The 25,404-nt window shown below is 36.3% G+C and overlaps 1 protein-coding gene across 11 annotated transcripts in view; it reads left to right on the top strand.

Annotated features, from left to right (window-relative positions):
- Positions 1–17,778, top strand: part of Mef2a (myocyte enhancer factor 2A) — a 154,532-nt gene extending 136,754 nt beyond the window's left edge. For 8 of the 11 annotated variants that reach the window (XM_058576830.1, XM_058576832.1, XM_058576833.1 and 5 more), the window contains 4 exons: positions 4,585–4,608; positions 7,985–8,111; positions 11,796–11,922; positions 13,655–17,778. In XM_058576830.1, the coding sequence (XP_058432813.1) occupies positions 4,585–4,608; positions 7,985–8,111; positions 11,796–11,922; positions 13,655–14,009 (633 nt within the window). In that variant the 3' untranslated portion in view covers positions 14,010–17,778. The remainder of the gene's footprint in view (positions 1–4,584; positions 4,609–7,984; positions 8,112–11,795; positions 11,923–13,654) is intronic. The other 3 variants (XM_058576835.1, XM_046436121.2, XM_046436131.2) reach the window with 1 other exon arrangement.
- Positions 17,779–25,404: the final 7,626 nt, after the last annotated feature.

Genomic DNA, 25,404 nt, shown 5'->3' with positions numbered 1-25,404 from the left:
AGAATTTGTGGTGTTGGCAAAAAACTGGATACATAGATAAGTGGACAGTAGAGAGCTGTATGAATATACATTCAGCTGTTTTATGGCAAAGATAGTAAGACAGTTCAGTGGAGAAAAAAGTCATTACAGCTAATGGCATTGGAATACTTCAATATCCAGATGCAAAGAAAAAAAAAAACTTGGCACATGCCTATAAAAAAAAAAAAAGATTCAAAATGGATCATTGACCCAAATTTAATGCATGAAACTAAAAATTATGGGACAAACCCATAAACAGCAAAAGAATGATCCATAAAGTAAAAAATGGATATATCAGAATTTATGAGAATTTAAGTTTTGCTCTGTGAATGGCACTGTTCAAAAAATAAAAGCACAACCTACAAATTAAGAGAAAATATTTATAAATCACATGTCCAAATAAAGGGCTTGTGTATAATGCACTCTTAAAACTCAGCAATGGAAAATATACAACCCAGTTTTTTAAATGGGCACAAGATCTCTTTTTCCACAGTGCTGGTGATCAAACCCAGACTTGTGCATGCTAAGCAAGCTCAGTACCACTAAGCTCTACCCCCATCAACAAAATCTTAACAGATATTTCAAAAGAAGGTATATAGATGGCAAATAAACATGTGCTTAATACCATTAGGCATTAGGGAAACAAAAATTAAAACCACTTGTTAGAATGGCTAAAATTATAAAACTAAAAATGCTGTTGGAAATGCAGAGTAATAAGAACTCTCCTAAATTCCTTCTTGGAGTGCAAAATGATAGAACCACTTTGGAAAAGAATTTGGTAGTTCTTTATGAAGTTAAATATATATTTGCTATATAACCCAGCAATCCCACTCCATAGGTAAATCCAAGTGAACTTAAAACTATGCTTATGTAATAATCTGTATTTTTTTCATAATTGAGAAAAATTGAGAATAACCCATATTTCCTTCAACAGATGAGTGGATATACACACTTTGGTTTCATCCAGACAAAGGACTACTACTCAGCAATAAAAATGAAGGCACAACAATAGATAAATCTTAAATGAGTTTTGTTAACTGAAAGAAGCCAGATCCAAAAGGATACCTAGGATGTGATTCCACTTACATTCATTCCAAAAAATGCAGAACAGCTCAGTGGTTGGGAGTGTGAGAGAGGCTGACTACAAAGGAATAGTATGGAATATTTGAGATGATGGAACTACTTTATATGAGATTGTGGTGTTAGCTATGAGTCTGCATTTGTTAAAACATAAAACTTGTGCATTACAAGAGTGATTTTTATCAAATGAAATCAAATAAATCAGGACTAATGGAATGCAAACTGTGACACATGAAAATAAGTATGTTACAAATTAATGACTGTGTGATAACAAAGGAACTGAGGAAGAAAGCTAGTTTAAGTAACTTTAGAAACTGTTTTGATTGGATACTGTAAGGATAGAGAACAAAAACATTGTAGTAAATCATAGTAGAAAGTAAATCTGAGACACACACAGATAGTGAATATAGCAGATATGTGGAATCAGGTTTCTCTGGACAAAAAGTTACATATAAGCAAGAGGGGTAAGGGTTGAGGAAGCGAGAAATAAACCCTCTTTCTGGGGTGTAGTTGAAAGTTTCAGTATGAGCTTACCTTTTTAAACATATAGATAGATATAGAAATACAGATGTTACATACATACACATTAATATGTATCATATATTTTCTAGTTCTGTCTACTGAGAAGTCCTTGAAATATGGCACCCAGTAAATAAGTATAACTAGCACTCAGATTTTACTTTCTAAACACCATTTCTTTAATTCACGGAATCAGACCTCCTTAAAGAAGTGGTTGATTGGTAGACCTGGTATGTGAACTACAAGATGAGCAAAAGGCACTAAAGAATAAGTGCATGCCAAAAGGTCACAGGAGGGCTAGAGATAGAATGCTTGCCTCTTATACACAAGGCCCTGAGTTCAACCCCCAGCACCACAAAAAAAGGGGGGTGGTGTCACAGGAGACACCTTTCCAAAAGAACTCCCAAAGCCTCAAAACTAGAACACTTGAGTAACAAAATAACAAATTACAAAATTACGAGTCATCTATGTATTTATATTCCAAGGGATGACAAATATTGAGTTCATTATTGATATAAGTGAATGATTGAATAAATAAATAGTGAAGTGACAACTATTCCTTAGAGAGAAATTAGTGTAAGTAGAAAGAACAAGACAAATAATAAATCACTTTTACAACATCACAGTGTGATAATTGTTTCAGGCAAGGCCAATCAATAAGAGCTGCAATTAGTGGGCAAAAGTTAAGATGAAACAGTATTTACATGGCTTCAAAATGTCTCTTCCCCAATAAATATTTGTTTCTTACAAAGGAAAAATAGTGATTTAATACTGGAGAATCCTGAAAGAAGCTACCATGTTAAGTAGAGGATCAATGCTAACTTCACTGGTAATGAGACAAAAAGACACATGCTTTCCAATATGGTGTGCTAAGAATAAGAAGGTCATATATCTCCGTGGTATTCTTCTATTAGTCTGTGTCTTTTAACAATGAATAAGTATAAGACAACCTTGTTCAGAGACATTCTACAGGATAACTGAATAGTATTCTCCAGAAGTTCAAGGTCATGAAAAAAAAAAAACAAGGAAATACTAAGGAACTATTACAGAACAGATTGAGACTAAGAATACATAACTAAAAGCATGTGGGATCCAAGGTCTGATCCAGGGTCAGAAAAAGGTCATAGGTAAAAAAAAAAAAAAAAATGGTGAAATCCAAGTAAAATTCAAAGCTTTAAATAGTGCTGTCTTTTTAACATTAGTTTCAACAATTGCATTGTGTTTCTTTGGAATATTAACCTTGGAAGATGTTGAGTGAGGTGTCTGAAGGGAACTCTCTTTGCTCCCTAATTCTAAAATTATTTTAGAATAAAATATTCAACATACATATAGACATAACAAATAAATATGTCCACAAAAGGAGCCACTGGGGGCAAGGAATGGCATTTAGGATGGCCATTTGGCTCACCTTTCAGAAGAAACTGGTCATGCAGTACCTACTACTTACTATCTTTCAGAAATACAAAATTTTAAAAAAGGTTTCACTTAAGGCACAGAAATGTGTTTACAAGAATTATTAGTAAACTGAAAAGTTTAAAGATGAAACTACATTTAGACTTTGAGAAACTGCTTAATAAAATTATTTCTGGGTTTTGTTTGTTATTTTTCCCTATCAGGCATTAAACTCAGAGGCACTTAATCACTGAGCCACATCCCCAGCTTGTTTTTATTTTTTATTTTGAGACAGCATCTCTCTAAGCTGCTTAGTGCCTCACTAAGTTGCTGAGGCTGGCTTTGAACTTGTGATCCTCTTGCCTCAGCCTTCTGAGCTCTGGGATTATAGACATGCGCCACAGCAGCTGTTTCAGTGAAAAAGAAATTATGAAGCATTTCTACAGAGAACTACAAAACTTGCCACAAAACTATTTACCCCTTTATCCCTGAAGGTTAAAGTGAAAACTACATATTTTACACACACACACACACACACACAGAGCCATAGTGTTTGATAGTGTTTTGGTCTGTATCTCGTAGTTGGAGATGCATAATGATTATGTATGACAAAGTAGCTGAAAAGTATTTTACTCACATTTGAAGTAGTAATTACAGGCCACATGATTGTTTTGCAGAGTAAATAATCAGCCTCTTTCCTATTTCATCCCATTCATTTGCAGAGAAACCTGCTTCAAGATTAGGGCTTCATGTATCAGTAATGCTCAAGGACACTTTTTTACAGATTGAGAGAGAATTGGTTGACAATTCAAGTAAAATGAGAAGAAAATAATGAGTAAACTGCTTCAAGCATATTAATATTTTATAAATGTTTAGAAGAAAAGGAACACATATGTTTCATTTGTTTCTTTCCTATTCATAGCTTATATCAGTTCATTTCTTCTCCAGGCTGATTTTCATACACACACACACACACAGAGTTTTTCTCCACTACAATTATTTTGTTCACATGTACACTATTACTTGCAAATGATAAGCATAAAAATCTGTTAAATTTATTAACAAATATTTGAGATCCTGTTGTTTCATAACATCATGTTAGCTACTATGGAAAGTAAAGCACACCATAATTTCTGCCTACCAGGGAGCACAGACTCTAGCAGGAGATAGATAGACATGTGTGACCAGGTGGGGTAGTAATAGGAGGATTCAGATGTAAGTATATTCTTCAGAGTTCCAAATGTAGACTGCTGTCACAATTAGCAACCTTTTTAAATGTCACAGGAGTGTGGTCATTTGTAAGAGAGGCCAACATAAGAGCAGACTGAGATGGCAGTGGGGTGGGGGTGCTTTAAATCCGGTCCCTAGAGAATTTAAAAGAATTTTCTAGTCTTTTGAAAAATGAACTCAAGTATAGAGACAACAAGTAATTTGTATTTTTATTTGTTGTGTATGTAATCATCTCTGGAGAATTACAGACAACTTCTAGTGTCTGTGTTTTTCTAAAGTAATACTTTGTTTTGAGTGCCGTTGGTCTTAGTTAACTCTCTTATCCCTCTTATGTGCTGAGTACAGTCGGAGGAAGAGGAATTGGAGTTGGTGAGTGCGGGTTTCTGCTTGAAGGGAGTTGAAAAAAATGTAGAAAGTACTAATTCTCTTAAATGTTTTTTATCTAACCAATGTTCCTTTGTTACACAGATATTTTTCTTTTTATTAAAACACTATTCAAACACTTTGAACCACAAAAGCAATCTGCTAGTACTATAGACTCTGGTTTTTTCTATTTAAAATTGTATATGTTGACTCATTTTATTGGTTGGAGGGAACATTGAATAGAGCTTTTAAAAACCAGCTGTCCATGAGCACAGGACAGTGTTAAACATTTTTAAAGGAAAGATACAAAATGCCTTATATAGCTCTCCAAATTATTAAAAATATTTTTAGAAAATGACTTCACCCTCAGAGTTCCTCAGATTGTAACACACAGTCTTGTGTTATTTCTCTTTCTTTCAAAAAGATTACATCATTTTTGGTGAGGTCACCTTTTTCAGAGTTGGAATTATTTCATCCTGCGTGAGAGGATCTAAACCACAAGGGGGTTCCCTGTTTACTAAAAGGAATATCTGTAATTAAACATACACAAATTTACTTTTCTATCAGAAGATACTCTATTCTTAAAAACAGCTATTATCTTACCCCCCCCCCAAAAAAAAACAAATGTTTTATCTTGGCTTTTCCTCTAGATAATAAACTTAAATAAAAATAACTTGCAGTTGATTTGTTTCTTCTTTGGGACCTAAATCCCAAACTACACAGAAGTAATCATATGCATTCAAAGTCAGCTGCTGATTAGTTGTCTCTGATTAAAGGGAAATAAAAACTTGAAAGTGTTCAATTCTTAGCATGGATAGGGGTTAAGAGTGCATGAGAGCATGGGGTAAAGGCATCATTTGGTTTTGTTTGCATTTGTTATTACATGTTTATGCATGCTCTTGTGTTTTGCAGTTTGTTTTCTTTTTAAATAAGGTTGTCTATGCTCAGTCCTTAAAATGAGATCGTTCTTTATTTAGCATTGTGATCACTCACAGTTTTGGATTTGTTTTTGTGTAGGTTAAGTGAAACCCAAGTTTGTTGTGAATGTGATGTTAGGTTATATTATGAATATCTTTTGGTGAAATACTTATTGATTTAATACTTATTAGCAAGTAAAAGTTACAATTCAAACATAAATAATTCATCTTAAATTAGACCTGTTTACACTTATGACAGTGTCCTAAATGCTTCCATGAATTATCTAGCACTATGTTGCCCTCTAGTGGTTGTGAAGGTCATTTACTCAGAATCAAATCCCATTGAGATAAAGAGCTTTGATGGATAGAAACAATATATGGCAAGGTTATTGTTATCCCCTGCCTTTGAAATCATGTCAGGAGATTGCCATAGAGATAAAACCATAGAGTGATGAGGTAGCCCATACCATACCCCTCATACTGTATTCTTTCATCTCATTTGGCTTACAGACCAAATATTAGAGAACAAATTAAGTCCAAAGTATGTCCCCGTCTCAAAAACCTAAAATACTAATTTGATGCCAAGACTAAAATATATTCCCGATTGTCATACATTAACTTTCCACCTTCCTTAAATAAGTGCACATATAATTACAGAATCTCAGAAATGAACTTCCAAAGGCTTTAAAATATAGAAATCATGAAATGTAAGACAAAAAGACATGACCAAAAAATGTCAATAGGCATTCATGTTCTTTAAAACTTAAGCAAATTCAGACTCTTAAAACTTAATTCAAAATTTAGAGTTTTATATGTCAAAGTCAAAACAGTCAGAAATATAATCTGTTAGAATTAGAAAGTTGTTCAAATTGGTTTGAGCTCTATAATATTATCATGGGTGACTTTGACTCTGGACCTGTACTAAGGACTTTAGCTGGTGAGAACCAGGCTACAGAGGTCCTTTAGAAGCCTTGCAATTCTAGAACAGCTTTACCTCATGACAGCTTTAGTAGAATAGTTGGACGGGAGAGATAAATATATTCGTCCTTTTTTTAAAAATCAACACTGTGTAGAAGATTGATTATAGGGGATTTCTGGGATAATTTAAAGATACTGTCTAACATGCCTGTAGTACTTCAGTTCCCAAAGCACTTCTAAGATTGCTTCATTTGATTGTCACAATAGCATTTGCAAGGCAAAAGTCAGACAAAGATTGCTTTACTCCTGTGTGACAAAATTAGAGGCTCAGAGTAGTTAAATGATTAATCCAGTCTTACGATGTGGTAAATATAGGACCAACACTCAGACAGTACATCCACACACAGTGTGGCCATCCTGATATCTTCTAACTTAGGATAAAAACTATAAACTAAAAAGAGATTAACTGAGATCTAGAGCTTTATCAAATGATCATTTTTTCACATACCTAGATTTAGCCAAAGGCCTGCAACTTATGTGTCTTTCTGAAAATAGTGATAGACAAAACCAAATAACATTCTGATCCTTTAGAATCTAAAGACACTGAATTATACATTTGCTGGTATGATTTAGACCCTAAATAACAAATGCCATATTATAACTTCATTTATAAAAAACATAAGTTGAAGTTGTGCTTTGGCCTCCCACATAGTAACAATGTGGAGTCTAAATTCTGTTCCTCTCATCCTTGATTTCAGAAAAATATTACTTTAAGTCACAGTGGGGAGAAGCTAATGCTATCATACTCCTATCCATAGAAGACAATAACCTTAAACTAACTTGATTATTTAATAGTTAATTTTTTTGTTCATTCCCAATGTAGATAAAATACTATGTAGAAGCAGTCAGCAATCATTTAATATTGCTCCATTCACAACCCAGTTCTTTAAAAACTTTCTACTCAGAGCATCTCCTTTTAGCAAACTGAAGAGGTAAATATCTGAATCTGCTGTTAAAAAATAGGTCATCTGCAGGATCAGTTGGAAGGAAAGATGCACTTAGAAAGCCATGTCTTCAAACCATACATCAAATGTAAATGCTATAAAGAAAAGTATTTTTGATCCCTGTACTCATGAACTTATAATTTTTAATATACAAATGACTTTTGCTATCATCAGCTGCTTAAAATCAACACATTTCACTTTGGGTAACCTGACAGTGTCTGTAATGACATCAGGTTCTCATTATGCTAACATATTAATGTGTTATCACCCATAAGGTAAGTTTCTATTTTAAGGATATGCCTCTGGCATTAATAAACTGGAGAGAGAAGGTGAATAATTAATGTAAAAATAGGTCATTTAAAATTAAATATATAGTTACTCCCATTAGTATCCTTAAGGTTTTCATATCATCACTGCTTTAGAAAATAACATTCAGATAAAATTGTGAAAAGTGTCACATTTAAATTGAAAGTTATTTTTAAAATATGAAGTATGAACATAAATACCACATAATAACACTTTTTTTTTTCTCATCTCTCACAGAATACCCAGAGGATAAGCAGTTCTCAAGCCACTCAACCTCTTGCTACCCCAGTTGTGTCTGTGACAACCCCAAGCTTGCCTCCACAGGGACTTGTGTACTCAGCAATGCCAACAGCCTACAACACTGGTGAGTTTCTGTGCCTTTTCTTTGCTTTTATTTCTTTGTTTTGTGATCCACGTGTGCTTGTGATTTTTTAAAAAGTATATATGCTGAAATAAATTTATCCCTGCTTTTTTAGATTCAGATTTTGATATTGTTTTAAAAATGCTAGTCTTGAAAAAGTCACAGAAAATACATTGATAGTAAAATGAGCTGAATAAATTATTTTATTTCTCCAATGTGAATTTTTACTTGCCTCTGACAAAAAAAAAAAAACAAAAACAAAAACAAAAAAAACAAAGAGCTATTATGAAAATGTGGTAAGCATCCAGCCAAGGAGCAGGTAATAGCCACCTTTGCCCAGATATTTTTTATGTAGTTTCTTGCTACAGAATCTCTAGCTTCCAGACTTTTAAAATTAGATGTTTGCCTTCATGCTGTTAAACTGCTTTGGGGGGATGTGGCAGGTGCTTAGCTGTGGCCTGCAAGCCTGTAACCACTAGTTTGGTCTGTGTCATTTGTGCCTAAGGGGCAAAACAAGGTCATTTATCATTTCTCCTCACAGCCACTGAGAGGAGCTTTTCACTCATTTGTGTTTATTTGGACATTTCATCTTAAAATACCCTAATTTGGGAGTCTGTTAGAAAAGTTCAAGAATATCACAGTGATGGGAAGGGTGCTTTTAGCCAGGCAAGCTATATGGAAAACCTGGTCTGCAGCAGGTTTCATTTAGATTTGCTATTTTAAGGAGGGGAGAAAGTGCACCTAGTGTTACTTTCTCCCCAGCTGAGCCAAACACCTGTTGTTTAGAAGGAAGGCAGGCAGTAAATTACACCTTGCCCCCTTATCCAGAGACTGCAATGCATGAAAGTTATTCTTTTATGATTTTCATAAGTAGACTGTGGTAAAGATCATCTAATTTTAGACTTCAGGGTAAAACACTTTGATGCCCTGCTTTCATCCTGCTGTCTGGAGGCAGAACAATTGATACATTTAAATGCTGCTTTAATTTGCAGTACTAGTTTTATTAAAATAAACATCTTTTAGAGGTTTTGTTAAAAAGCTTTGTAGAAATGTCCATTACCTTTCAACAGTCAGTATGGGGTGGGGGGTGGAAGGAAATCTATCAACTAAAATCCAACCTAGTGTCTGTAAATTATAGCAAATTATGTATGTCTTGCACAGAACAGGTTCCAGATTAAAGCCAGGGATTGAGCATTCATAGAAATTATGTTTCATTACATTAATCACTTGTTATATGAGAGATGCCATGTGACAAATTCTATATCTTCTCTCTCAAGTTTATTCTAGATAAGGAAAGGGGACAACCTAAGCTGATAACCATGAAGGGGAAGTCCCGAGTTTTTGTGGTTTCTAGTTAATACTCCAAGGTTGAGAAAATACAGGAAGAGAGAGCTCAAGAGGCTAGATGCCCAGGGAAGTGTTAGCTGAGAAGGTGAAACTTGGACTGGGACTGCGTGTCAAAGTTAGATTTTGCAGTTTATTGAGCATTTCATTACAGGTTTTTTAGTATACTTAGAGATTCCACTGTACTTATTTTTAGAAATGCCAATAAGTTAGAAAGAATTCATATACATATATATTTTACATATAATAAATATTCTTAAATATTGAATATATACTCACACATACACACTCTAAAGTCTCACAGGGATTAACAGTGTATAAAAATGAGTCATTTCTCCTTAAAACCATCTGTCACTCTGCTTTAGTCTCATTCCATCTTTTGACTGACTTTATCTTTGCTCTCTTTCTCAGAATAATTATCCTAACATTACTGTATTATCTTTAACTTATATATCTATTTGCCTTTTTAAACACTTATCCATATTTTATCTTGTTTATTCTATCTTGTATCTTTTTATACATATTTAGTGTCAAACCCAAGTCATACAGTAGGTTAAGGGATAAATAAATGAGCAATTTTTTGAAATAAATGCAAAAACAGTTCTGTGCAAAGGAATTCTACAGAGACATCCTCATACCCATCAATAATATCACTCCCAGCTTCAAGACTTACACTTTGCAAACACTCTGTGGGTACTTATTGTTTGTTGTGTAGCATATACTTTGCCAGGTACTGAAAATACCAGAGTCAACTATGGAATTTAGGGTCTGTCAGCATAGAAAGACACAAGGCAAGCAGCTCTAGGAAAGATCTGTTCTAGTTGTGTGAGGGGCCACCTTTTAACTAGAACATGAAAAAGTATGCAGGACTCAGCCAAGCAGGCCAAGGAGAATGATCTCAGAAGAAGGGAGTAGAGGGCTAGCTGACAAGAGTAGAGCCTAGAGGGGTAAGTAGGGATTTGTTGGCTATGTTGTAGGTTTTGGACATTGTCTTAAGAGTGTTGGGAAACCATAATTTTTTTTTTTTTTTTTTTGAGAGAGAGAGAGAGAGAATTTTTTTAAAATATTTATTTTTTTTTTTAGTTATTGGCGGACACAACATCTTTGTTTGTATGTGGTGCTGAGGATCAAACCCGGGCCGCACACATGCCAGGCAAGCGTGCTACCGCTTGAGCCACATCCCCAGCCCATAAAATTTTTTAAGTAAAGGCATGTCATGATCATATTTGTTGTTTTAAAAAAATCACTTTGTCTACAGTGTCCATCGGGGCAAAATGAATGCCAGGTAACCACACAAGACTAGTAGAGTGACCCAGTAATGGTTACTGGGGATTTGGATTAGAGTGGTGACAGTAAAGACAGTGAAATCTGGACAGGCCTAGATACAGTAGATAGCAATTGACCAGACTTGGTGGTTGATGGTGGGTTTAAGAGAGAAGAGAAGCAGCAAGGATAACACCCACAGGTTTCTGGCATAAACCTCTAGGTGTATATTAGTGCCATTTAACAAGGTATGGAGCATAAAAGGAAGAGAAGGTATTAGAGAAAAACTTGAGCCATGTCAAATTTGAGGTGTTTGAAGAAGCATCCAAGAAGACAAGTCAAGTGAGTCATTGGAAGGGCTGGCGGTTCAAAAGAGAACTGTGGACTAGAGGGTCACTGGGGCAGGCATCAGTGTGCCAAGCTCCCTTCCCTGCAGCCTCTGTGGGGATGGCTGAGACAGTCTGAGAGCATATAGAACAAGTATTGGTTCTACCATAAATCTGAGCACCTCAGCTCAGTTCCTTTTTAAAAAATGTTAATTCACTAGAAAGACCAACTTTTTAAAATCCCTCTCTTGAGACATGAGAAAGAAGTTAAAAGTAGAAGTGTTTGCCACCTCTCTGTAGAACTAAATGGAAAAAACAAGTGTTTATAATGGACTAAAATAACTCTTCATGTGAGTAATAACTAATGTCCTAAGTTTTGGTCACAGTAATTATGATGGAAACATTCATATAAAATGAGCTATATATTATATTCTTGTAACAAGAAAAGTTTTTTTTTTATGAATTTGAGATGATTTTGCATGTAGTGAGGGAACTGTGACATTCCTGGTACTTTAAACAAATGCACTAATTATATGATGATGCATTTAATGTCTGTGACACTAAGCTTGACAACCATGAGCAGGGATTCTATGTCTTTCCTGTTCTTTGTCCTTCATCAAGAGTTGCTGATCCAGATTCAATATGGGAGAGCTCAGAGTTTCTCTTTGTTCCAAAGGGTAGTGGCAGGTATATTTATTTTAAATAACAATTATATAGGAATAGTCCAGCATAGCAATCTTGTCTTCCTTTGTAGATTACTCACTGACCAGTGCAGATCTGTCAGCCCTGCAAGGTTTCAACTCCCCTGGAATGCTGTCTTTGGGGCAGGTGTCAGCCTGGCAGCAGCACCATCTAGGACAAGCAGCCCTCAGCTCTCTTGTGTGAGTACTGGAAATCTTCCCTGAACTTTTACGCCTGGCCTGCAAACACTCTTTTTGTGTCAGTTAAAGTCTTTTACTCTGTAGACTCTCATGTGAATAATCCTACAGTGGTTCTTTTTTAGGTGGACAGAAATGTTGGGAGAAAATATTTTCTTAACATGCTCTAGACAATAGTTTGGATATGAAGCAAAGCATAGGCATTCCTTGAAAGGATTCAGGGAGCAAGGCTTTTCTTTTCAGACACTCTGAGGTAAATCAGCTGGTACCCAAGGGGATTTCAAGGCACAGATGCCACCACATGTACCCCTTTCTACCTGCTGATTGATGAGTCAGCTGCCTACTCCCATCCTGCTTCCCAACATCTGCCTCTGATTCCACTGCTTAAGGAAGGCAGCTTGAAGGCATTTGAGCTTACATAACGCCTTTCCCTCTTTTTGCTTTGATGGCTGGAGAAGAGGAAGATGAGTTGTGTCTTTAGCTTTCTTCCTGAATCTTGGGGGAAGAAAAACAGGGCTGGGTAGCCCATATATGCATTAGACTCCATAAGATTTATGTGAGTGATCTCCCAATGTACATACCCTACCTCATTCACAAAGAGAACATTTCTTATGAACTGAGTGTGAAGATAAATGTGAAGAAGTGTCAGTCTCGTGCCCAGAAGAGATGAGACTCCTTGAGTAGTAGGGAGAAGGAACAGGGCTTGGTAGATTTAGCATGACAAGTACGCCCATTAAGCAGGTGGAGGAGAACAGCCTACCCTGTTGGCTACCTCACACCTGTTCAGAGCAGTAGAGACTATACGTACCCTAGCCTACTAACCTCCTTTCAGAAAGTGCCCAGAGGACCTGAGCCCAGGAAACCCATTCCTCCTGAGATCTGAAAGAAGTCCACAAACATATTGTTATCAGTAATCATCTTGAGAACTAAATCACAGGAAAAGGAGTGGAGTATCTTAGGGAATTTTTTTTCCCCTCCACAACTGGCCCTCAGACCTAATCCTAAACTAAAACACTAAAAACAGCCCTGAAGCTGGGTGTGGCAGTACACACCTGTAGTCCTAACTACAAAGGAAGATGAGGCAGGAGGATTACTTGAGCCCAGGGGTTTGGGGCCAGCCTGGGCAACACAGAAAGACACCATCTCAAAAAACAAAAATCAGAACAAACAAAAAAAGCCTGGGAAAGCAAATAGAAAAGAAATACAGATGTGAGGAAAAGTCTTTATACACCCTCTTGTACCAATCTGAGTGAGTTCATCAGCCTTTCTAAGACTGTTTTCTTTTCTGGAAAATAAAAATGATATGATTTACATCTCAGAGTTGTGGAAGAGATGAGATGTTGTGCTATCCCAGGGCCAGAGTAGAAAAGATACCAAGGAAGATGAGGCATCGAATAGAATTTAGTGTGCCATGTTCCTCTATCTTTTTGGACCACACACAACATTAGACACTGAAATTGTTTTGCAAACTTCAGCTGCAAAAATACCACAGTGGTAGATAGTAGAAGTGAGAAACGTTAAGAACCCAATGTACTATTTCTTTCTTCCTGGAGAGATGTGATTTCTTTTTGTACCATATACTAAAGGAGATGACCAAAACCAGCCTTGGGGAATTCTGACAGGATTTCAGACCTTGGGTTGTTTCATTCAGTCATTGTCTTCAGTGTCATTTTGTGAGTTATGCTGATACTCTCACAAACCATCTCACTTCTCTCTTTTTTTTTTTTCCCCTCAGTGCTGGAGGGCAGTTAACTCAGGGTTCAAATTTATCCATTAATACCAACCAAAACATCAACATTAAATCAGAACCGATTTCACCTCCCCGGGACCGAATGACCCCATCAGGCTTCCAGCAGCAGCAGCCACCACAGCAGCAGCCACCACAACCCCCACAGCCCCAGCCCCGGCAGGAAATGGGGCGCTCCCCTGTGGACAGTCTGAGCAGCTCAAGCAGCTCTTATGATGGCAGTGACCGAGAAGATCCACGGGGTGACTTCCATTCTCCAATTGTGCTTGGCCGACCCCCAAACACTGAGGACAGAGAAAGCCCTTCTGTAAAGCGCATGAGAATGGATGCTTGGGTGACCTAAGGCTTCCAGGCTCATGCTTGTACTTTGTGTTACTGCAGTGAACTGCCCTACATATCTAAATTGGTAAATAAGGACATGAGTTAAATATATTTATATGTACATACATACATATATATTCCTTTGCATATATATGTATGTGGGTGTGAGTGTGTGTATGTGTGGGTGTGTGTTGCATACACAGAATCAGGCACTTAACCTGCAAACTCTTGTAGGTCTGCAGATGTGTGTCCCATGGCAGACAAAGCACCCTGTAGGCACAGACCAGTCTGGCACTTCCTTGGACTACTTGTTTCGTAAGATAACCAGTTTTTGCAAAGAAATGTGTACTCATATATAATTCTCCCACACTAGCTTGCAGAAACCTAGAGGGCCCCCTACTTGTTTTATTTAACTGTGCGGTGACTGTAGTTACTTCAGAAAAAAATGCTTTGTAGAACAGAGCAGTAGAAAAGCAGGAACCAAGAAAGCAATACTGTACATAAAATGTCATTTATATTAATTACCCAACCTGGCATGGGTCTCTGTTGCAAATGGGTGCATGGGAAAGGGCTGTTGATATTAAAAAACAAACAAAAAAAAAAAACAAAAAAGCCCCCACACATAACTGTTTTGCACGCGCAAAAATGTATCGGGTCAAAGAAGTGATCTTTAGGTAATAAAAAAGAGAGGGTAGAAAATACGCATGAGATATTCAGAAAATACTATCCTAGAAATATAGAACATTAACAAAATAAAATTAATATATTAAGTTATAATTGGAATACATCAGAAGTTTCTTTTTACATTCATATCTTTAAAAATAAACTGATTTTAGCTCATGTATATTTTATATGAAAGAAAACACCCTTATGAATTGATGACTATATATAAAATTATATTCACTACTTTTGAACACATTCTGCTATGAATTATTTATATAAGCCAAAGCTGTATGTTGTAACTTTCTTTTTGTTCTTTTTTGTTTGTTTGTTTTTAGAAAATAGCTTTATCTTGTTTTAACTTTTTAGATTTATTTTAAGAGGGGAAAAAAACAAACAAAAATATCTTGCAAGCAGAACCTTGGAAAAAAAAAGCCATGAACACTTATTATCTATATATAAATTAAAAGTTGAGCCAAACTCTTTGTGTATATAGCATCTTAAATATATTATCACATTTGATGTAAGTACCTATGTATTGTATGGTCACCAGATTAAAAAGTATATTTTTGTGGATTGCCGCCAATTTTGGGGGGAAAGGCGAAGTCCTTATTAAGTAGAGTATTCACTGTTTAATATTTACTATTTTGTTAAATATACTGTACTTTGGATTTTAATTATTAGCCCAGTTTTTTCAGAGGATTGTATAAAGGGGTTTATCCCCTCACTGGTGGTGAATGTGTGATGTTACATTGTAATCTTTGTGCTGTATGGGGTGAGCATCATTATATATTTTATATGTGTATATAAATAGCAAAGTGGCAAAAAAATTGGTGTTAAGTTCATCCTGCATAAATATAAAATGTGCTGTAACAGATTTTATAAGGCATTATTTAAAACTTGCCTTTTGTGAGGAAAAAAGTACAGTAGACAAGATGACCTAATTTAACTAATATTAGAGAAAATGGCAAAATAGTAGATGAGCACAGAGGTTTTATAAGTGGTAAATGATTAGAGAAAAATATTTGTGAGGAACGGGATCTTTTTTCCTTGACCCTCTAAAAATAGAATGATGCAGCTAGTTACAAAATATACTACCATTACCAACTGTTCTGTGCATTGAAATGACACTCTGGTGTGGGGGAGCAGTTCTCTTATGGTGCAGATCCTTGGCATGACTCTTGCTGTCCTGATTGAAATTAGTGCCACCCTCAGCTTGAATTTTCAACAAGGCCTTATTCTTACAAGAAGACAACTCATCAGTGATAGCAAAGTTCATCCGTTTACTGGGCTCGTGCCATGAACAAAATTCAAAGTCCTATATATCTTTTATTATAAATTTTTAGATACTCCTTGTTCTGAGAAACTCAACAGAAGGGTTTTAAAATCGCTGCTGTTTTATATTTTAATACTGAGCAGCTATCTACAATTTTTACTTATATTTTGTTTTTCCCCCCAATTAAGTTCCTTTTGACATTTCCCTCATCAGCTATTTGTGACAAATCATCAGCCAGATTTCCTGACTGACACATAGGTATTAGGTACAGGATAAGCCTGTGGCATTGTCATTCACAGGCCGAGGAATGGAGATTCTACTTTAATGGCAGTTTGGTAGTAAATTTTGGTAGAAGCCAAAAAGGGAGGATGATGTGCTGTCTCCTCTTTTCATTTCAGTTAGGCATTTGGCTCTTATTCAGAAAGGATTAGTTTTTCTTTTAAAGTGTACTTAATTTACCGAACTACATACAGGCACATTTCTTCATAAGGTCACACCTGATAGAAACAAGACAGTCCCCCAATACTGAATTTCCAAGATAATCCTTACCACTTTGTAAACCATTTATAGCTTTGAAAGTGTTAAGTGATCCTTTTGTTATTATTTATGCATGTTCATGAACTTCTGCTGTATATTGGAATAGGAGTTAACACATTCACATTTACTGTCTATTTTCTTGTGTGCCTTATGAGATGGCTTTTCTGACTGTATCTCAATAGTCTTTCTTTCTATGCAGGTTTATAATCAGTACAACTACTGTTTTCTAAAATAATATTACACAAGGCTCGGAGTTTGTATTTAAATTACATTGACCAAGTAACAATGTATTCTGTTTTCAGGAACTGAATATTTGACTGTTAATATTTTTCCCATACGCCCAGTATGATATGGAGCATATGGACTTAACAGACATGCCTCACCCAGACACCCATATGTGAACACATCACATCCACATCTCTTGGCAGAAAACAACTAGAGTGGGGAAGACACTAATGGTGTTGTTTTGAAACCAACTTTTCTTACCCTTTTAGACTCACGTGTTTTGTATAAGACACTGTCACAGGACGATTTTGTCCCTTCAGAAGACATATTTTATTACTAAAAAACAAAAACAAAAAAAGCTTAAATTGCACTGGTTAAAGGAAGTTCCCAACAGCTGTACTTCCTTCAGTACTCTGGTACTGCACTGAGACTGAAAGTCACCATTGTATTTACACAGATGGTCCCAACCAAAACTCCATCTTTTGAGCCCTAATTATGTCCATTGTGTTATAGACTAAATCAGGGGTTTGTTCTAAAAGAACAATACATATTTTGCCATTTTAACTGTAAGGACAATTAATAATGCATTAACATAATTTCTGTATTAACCATCATGCGCACAAGAAATACATAGTAAATAAGGAACCTGAAAACTCCTGGCATTGGATCATAAAAAGCTAGATGATTAGAATGTGAAAAAGATTTTACAAATGTAAAACTTTTATTTCTCTGTAGAAACTCTTCACTTTGCTGTGCAAGAAGACACTGCTTTGCTATATTTAAAATGGCTTTTTTAAAAGAGATTTATGTATTTGGTAAATGTTTGTAGTCAACAGTTCACACAAGAAGCTGTACACGGTTTGATCATGTAAAACCGTTTGGCGGCACAAGCTGGACTTTGTTGCCATCCTTGAGATGAACCTTTTAAGAAAAATAAGTTAATCTCAATTTCCCTGAATGTGTTGTTTTTCTTCATTATACAATAAATATTATAGTGAACTTTTTATCAAATGGTTAAGACATTGATAGAGGTTGTTGTGAACTATTTGTCTCCTGAACTCACTCCAGTAAAGATGGACTGGCTCTTACTGTACATCTAGACTCTGTCATGTTTGCCTGGGGAACAATAAGGCGCTGGCTTTGCTACCAGGCATCCCCTTCCTCAAAAGCTCTTTCATTTGCCTTACTTTCATAAGGATCTTTTTCACCTGCAGGTCCCCTTGCCTTACATTGAGACATGGTCAGGAAAACTGTCCCAGGACCCACTAGAGGCTTAGGAAGCAGCCAGCCAGCTGGTCCCTCCTTTGCATCAGCTTGGCTGTTCTGATATGGCTATTCATTGATGCAAACCAGTGAAATCCATTCTAGCTCCAATAACTATTCACAGAAAATATCCCAAGTGTGTTGAGGGAATGGATATTGTTAGCACTTAATCTTAGTCCCCATTTATCTTTAAAGGTTGGGGTGAGGGGTTGAAATGATTTGCCCAAAATACGTACACCATACTGACTGAGAGGCAACAGAAGTCAGGTTAACTTTGGAGTTTCATTTTTAAAAGTGATGCTGTTTATTCCATTATGCTGTTAGGTATTCATCAGTGGTCATCTTTCATGGATATGATTCAGCTAGAAAATGGAAAAATTATCTAAGTTTGCAGTAGAAAATGTCTTTTTCTCATGTGTCTTCTCAGCTGGCTCCTTGCAGCTGAACAGAGTCGTGGTGTTGAATTAAGTTAAAAGCTAAATTTTTGTGCTGGTTTTATTTGCTGGCTATAGTGGAGTTCTTGTTAGCAGGTTTTGAAAGCTGGTTGAGTCCTGTGACTAAAAATAATCACAGCTGCAGCTACTTAAAATCAATTCACTGTGAGCTCCTAGTCAGCTCCCATGGGGGCCTTGCTCTATGCTATATCCTGTTTTCAAGCTGATCCTGTGCCTAAGTGGCACCATCTAAGAAAGTAATTTTCATTTGCAGCCCTGCACCAGCTGGAGGACAACAACCTGCCCCTGTCCGTTTTGTCCAGTGGCTCGCAAGAGTCCGGAGTATCACTGTACCACTTAGTTGTGAACTTGTCTGATGTCTTCTCATAATCAGAATAAGGTTGTGGATTTGGGCAAGAATATCACAGAAATGATAGAATAATTTTGATATGTCTTATTACAGGCAATGATGACCTTCATTGTCTGGGTAGGTGCTTTCTACCAGGTTTCTCCACTGTAAAGTTACTATCTTTCCCTTTGTTATTGCTAAATACCTCAGAGATACTTTGAGACTATGCAAGCTTTCCTCAGATTTTCACCCACTTAAGCATTTTGTCTACAACTGTTGTTAATATGGTAGTTGCCTGTTTTCTTTTACATTTATTAATTGGGATTCTTTTAAGGAACAGCTATCCTTTCTCCCTGCTTATTTAATTTGATTATATATGGACTCATGGATATTTATTATATGGGTTATAATCTTGTACTGTCATTTTTTGTTCCTCAGATTGCTTCAGATTGCTTCAGCTTTGGCCATTCATAGCTCCATCAGGTAACTCCTGTATTCTTTGGACACACTTGCCTCCCACCCCTTTGACACCATAAGATGTTCCTCACTCATCTTGTATTTTCCCTCTCCCAGTGCTGGGTCAACCACTTCTTCAAGGACTCCTGGTTTCTTTAATTAGAGAACAATATTTAGAAACCAAGATCTGGGCTCTAAATGTGCTCATTGATTTATTAAGATCTTACTGCTTTTAGGCCCTCTCTGCAAACACAGCCTGGAAATGAATGTGGTATGCTCACTCACAGAGAGATATATTAGCATTTCACGAGTCTCTTCAGATTCCCATTCACTACAGGGTTAGTGTACCCTCCTTGCCTTTCCTTATTTATAATGCCTTTCTTTTATGGTAAGAAACCCAGCTCTAGTTAACAACAATCTATTTATTTGTTGAGTTCTAGTATACACATAAAGTCCTTTCAGAATCGCCAACCCATACCTGTGTGAGGAACACACATTTATTAACTACAGAACATGTTGGTGTTTTGTTTACTTTTGGCCTTACACTATCCAGGCAAGAGAATGTTTTCCATGGTTACTTTTAATTCCCAATTTCCTTCAGTGTGGTGGTTATTTATTTGTAATACAGGTAAGCTCATCTGTTGGTGTTTTTATTTTGTTACACTCTCCTTATCATAGTTGGTTTCAGTTATTTGCAGGTGCAGGTATATGAATGATATCTGAAACATTTCTAAGAGAGCTGTGCAGAGCTTCTCAAAGAAATGTCACTCTTCTCACCATTCCATTTTCATCCCCCATTTCTCCCACCAACCCTACATTGACAATCAGTCTTTCTACTTTCTGGTATAATCCTTCCTGTTTGTCTTTTGCACAAATCATCAGCTTTGCTGTTTTCACTTGACAGCATATCTGGAAATGACTCTGCAAAGCATTCAGTTTACAGAAATCCTTGCCATTCTTTCTTATACCTGCATAGTACTCTGTGATGCAGACATACTGTGGTTTACTAAACCATGAACAGGCACTTCTTATTATTTCTAGTATTTTGCTGCTATCATTGACTAGCCTTGTACATATGTATTTTTGTACTGTTAGAAATTTATCTTCAGGGTAGATTCCTAATTGGGATGACTGAGGGCACATGTGGTTTTGTACGTTTGCATTTTCTTTCTTTCTTTTTTTTTTTTTTTTTTTGGTTTCCTCTTTGAAAGTTTTTTTTTTTCATTTTTTTTATTGGTTGTTCAAAACATTACAAAGCTCTTGACATATCATATTTCATACATTAGATTCAAGTGGGTTATGAACTCCCATTTTTACCCCAAATACAGATTGCAGAATCACATTGGTTACATATCCACATTTTTACATAATGCCATATTAGTAACTGTTTAAAAAAAGAAAAAAAAAAGCTATACATTTTACATTCACTTCTCAGAACATTTAATGGTACCAGCTAATAATGTTATATGAAAAGCCTACCAGCTGCTTGAAATGGCTGCAATTTTACCATGTTCTGGTATTAAAAATGGTTTGAACCCTTTGGGGAAAAAATGTATAACACAAAGTACCAAGATGTCAAATCTCAAATGAAACAAAATTTTTTAATAAAGAGGGAATTATTTAGTAAAAATGCAAGGCTAAAAGAAAAAAATATTGTAAAATAGAGGACTTCCCCTGCACCCAGAGTTAGGTAAAAAATGCAATCAACCCCACCCAGCCCCCTCTATTTCCCTTAGAAAAACTCGCAATCCTGAATACAGATCAGCCCCTGGGATCTCACACTGGTCCTAGTTGGAAGTTAAGAACTGACGTGGGCAGGCAGACACCCACAAACACCAGCACCCGCAGGAACGCAACCACTTGGCTTTGGCATGTCTATAGAAATCTCTCTGGGAACTGTGTAAGAGGACATGAGCATGTCCTCTTAACATTTGCATTTTCTCCAGCAGTGTGTGAGAATGCCTGTTTTCCTACAACCTCACCAAAAAATTTGTTGTTATATTTTTGATTTTTACAAGTCTGATATGATAAATTGTATCTCAGTGTTTTAATTGCCTTTCTCTATTATGATTTTTTAAATTTTTTTCACATGTTCAGGGGCCAATTTAAATCTCTTCCGTCTGTGAATTGTCTCTTCATGTCTTTTTCCCACTTGTCTATTTGGTCTTTATTTCTCATTTTTTGAGTTCTTTTTATATCAAGGATATTAGTCCTTTTATTTCCTCCAAGTTTGTCAGTTGTCTTTTGATTGGGGGGCGTATTTTGTCTTGTAAAATTTTATTGTTTTTATATAGTCATATTTTTGATACTGTGAAACTTGAGCATTTTTAATCAATGAAAATAAATGTGCTTTTTGTTTCCACGTAAAAAGTAACACAAGTAATAGATATTAAATAAACATCACAATCATTATAGAAAATTATCAGTATTTAATAGTGGCATAAATTTACAAATAGTTAAAACTTGTATTGGTTTTTACTCCTTTTTGTGTGTGTATGTGTGTGTGTTTTGTTCTTTTTAGTTATACATGACAGTAGAATGTATTTCGACATATTATACATATATAGGGTACAACTTCCCATTCTCTGGTTGTACATGATGTGGAATTGGTCGAGTATTCATACGAATATAGGAAAGTTTTGTTTGATTCATTCTATCTTTCCTATTCCTATCCCCACTCCCTTCCCTTCATTCCCCTTTGTCTAATCCAAAGTACTTTTATTCTTCCCTCCCCAGCCCCCACTTATTGTGAGTTAGCATCCTCATATCAGAGAAAACATTCAGCTTTTGGTTTTTTGGGATTGGCTTATTTCACTTAGAATGGTAGTCTCCAGCTCCATCCATTTACTGGCAAATGTCATCATTTCATCTATTATGACTGAGTAATATTCCACTGTGTATATCAGTTTCTTCATCCATTCATCTGTTGAAGGGCCACTAGGTTGGTTCCATAGTTTAGCTATTGTGAATTAAGCTGCTATAAATATTGATGTGGTAGTGTCACTATATTATGCTGATTTTAAGTCCTTTGGGTATAAGCTGAGGAGTGGGATAGCTGGATCTAATGGTGGTTCCATTGCAAGTTTTCTGAGGAATCTCCATACTGCTTTCCAGAGTGGTTGCACCAATTTGCAGTCCCACCAGCAATGTATGAGTGTACATCCCTTTCCCCCCCCACACATCCTCACCAACATTTATTTGTAGTCATTTTAAAACTTTTTATTGCCTGTGGATTTTGAGTTATAGTTATAAATCCTTTCCATACACCAAAGTTAGAGAGGACATCACCTATGTTTCCCTGTACTTATATGATTTCACCTTGTACAGTTAGCTCTCTAATCCATTTGGGATTTTATCCTTAAATATAGATCTAGTTTAATTTTTTTTAACCAATGGTTGTCTAGATGTCCTGTTTACTTAAAAGTCCATATTTATCCCACTGATTTGAGTATCCCACTACCTGTATCTTAGACTGTCTCCACATAAATTGGGTCTAATGCTAAACTTTATTTTTATTCCACTATGACCAGAAATTTGAAATGGCTCTCAACACTGCCCAGAAATGCAACTAAAACTCCTTATTATGTTAGTTGGCTCAATTAAGGACATACCTGTTTTACTTTATGTCCTCTCCATTCAAAACTCCATTACTATTTCCTCTTATTCCCAGCTAATTTCTTTCTCCCATACTGAGAAGAGTTTCCATCTAAAGAGCTCTAATTTTCTCACCATGAAGTGTGAGCATGTGCACACAAGCTCTGCCTTCCAGCAATCTGGCACTATAGTTGAACTGTCTGTGCCCTTATCTAAAGCCAGGCCTTTGATTTTGTATACTGGAGCTCATTGTGTCTCTTCTTCTCAAGGTCTTGACTTAAGCAACTGTCCCTTCTGTCTGACAGCAGCAATTTCTCCCTCTCTTCTAGATCTAGCACACCTTTCTATCACTCATTTCTAAAACAAATCAAAACAATGAACCTTGCAACTACTACCCTGCATCTGTCTGCAACACTAGGGCTCACCTAAGGATTATCACATCCTCTCCATTTTGTTTCAGGATGCTGTATATATTATTTTCAATGTTATAAGATGAAAAAGATGGGGAATCACCAACCTACAAAGATATCAAGAATGAGAAGTTCTGAGAACTTCATTGGAAGACGGGGAGACCAGAAGGTCTGTTGGTTATGTAGCAAGGAAGTATGTTCCATAAGAGCGGGAGGACTTATGAGGAGGAAGGAGCAATGATGTCAAAGTGGCACTAAGGAACAAGAATAACCATTACCTTCTGGACTACTGGCCCATGGGCTGTCCTTCCTTTCCAACTACTTGGTTGAATATTACTTAGCATAAATGGAATTGTGGGAAACTGCTACCTTAATAGCTTGGGATCAGGTTCTGAATAACACTGAATTATTTGATGGGCAGTGGGAACTGCTGAAAGTGTGAGTGGTATAATGGGTGAGCCCTGGACTTAAGAACAGCAATCTTTACACTTTGGAAGAGGCTCACTTGTTGGAGGGGAGACTTAAGCAATTGTCTCAATTTGTACCCATGGGATTTTATAGAGTTGACAGTAATGACATGAAGAGGTTGCCACCTCTCCATTCAAAGATTTACTTATCATGCTGCCTTATCCTTTCCTGATTCTTCTGTTTGGGGTTAAATTTTTTGGATCTGTTACATTTAACTGGAAAAATCCCAATCGTTATTTGTTTAATTTCCCAATTATTCCTTTCCAATTATACATATATTGGACCATTTGATGCCTCAAAGCTCATTGAGGTTTAATTTATTATTCAGTCTTTGTTTAGTTTTGGGTAGTTTCCATTGCTGGGTTTTTTTCCCCCCAATGTCTAATCTACCACTAATCCCATTAAATGCATGTTTCATTATAGGTATTTCAATCTCTAGAACTTTATTTGGATCTTATAACTTTAATTTCTTCCATCACTGTGTTCATATATTCTCAAACATATAGGGCTTATATGTAATAGCTGTTTGATATCCTTATCTGCAAATTCTGTTATTCATGTCACTGAATCTATTTGGTGATTCTTTCCCCACCCAGTTGTCATTTCTTATTTTTCAGCATACCTGGTAACTTTTGGTTGGATGCTAGACATGGTGAATTTTATGGTTTGGGGTACTGGGTTTTATTTTTTCCTTTAAATATTTTTATGCTTTGTTCTGGGCACAGTTACTTAGAATCACATTGGTCCTTTTGAGGCTCACTTTGAATCTCAGTCACCTCTAAAATCCCATTGAAACAATCATTTCTTGAGGTTCCCTTCCTCCAAACAAACCTTTCCAAAACTGAGATTACTGTTAAATGCATATCAACTCTGCTGCTCAGACTTAGAGTAGTGTTCCATTCATCAAATAATGCCAAATCACTTCATCACAGATTTCAGTTTCCCAGAACCTGGCCTCAAATTGTTCCTATTGCATTTCCCCACAATTCTATTTACATTTTCTTCAACACCAGGCTACTCATGGTTCCTATCTACATTTCCCCCATGTTTCTTTCCTCTACACCTTTGCTGACACTGAGGAGCATTTTTTTGAAAACAGTTATCCACTACCATATCACTTTAAAACCTTTCTGGTGTCAAATAAGAAAATGTCAGCCTCTCTAGAAAACCTTTCTTGCTTTTTCAACCATTGAGTATCATACTCGTTTCCCCTCTCATGGGCCAGTTTTTTTTTTTAATCATCTCACCACTCTTCAATAGGTCTTATCTTTCTCATTAAATTATAAGCATCTTGATAAAGACCATGTCTTGCTACTACATCACCTCTTGGCATAATTGGTATTCTGGAAGTTAGTGAGTGAATGAATTCTGGAAGGTTGTATATACATGGATAGATGGATTGATGGGTAGTGAGGTAGAAGGATACATGAGAAGAGCACATATTTCTTATTAGGGCAGTGAAATGGTGATTTTAAAAATAACCAAATGCTTTGGGAAATTTGGGGAACGATCTGGGAAAGTCTCCCGAGATAAGGACTCCACTGCCAGCACCACCACTATCACTGCTTCAGCAGTCTCTTTAAGCCCTCTACGGTTTTGAACCAGGATAGGAAGGAGCATGGGTCTTATAGGTTGAAGATGTACATCACCACAGTGCTGTTTTTCTGGGGTAATGGGACCTGATTGGTTGTAGGAGACAAAGTGACTGGCCTCACCTCTTGTCAGCAGCTCCACTGTACCCAGAT

The sequence above is a fragment of the Marmota monax genome, unplaced genomic scaffold (genome assembly GCF_021218885.2).
Source record: "Marmota monax isolate L192 unplaced genomic scaffold, Marmota_monax_Labrador192_F-V1.1 WCK01_AAM20220418_F8-fsc00005, whole genome shotgun sequence".
Classification (NCBI taxonomy): domain Eukaryota; kingdom Metazoa; phylum Chordata; class Mammalia; order Rodentia; family Sciuridae; genus Marmota; species Marmota monax.
This window is presented reverse-complemented; position numbering and strand designations above follow the sequence as displayed.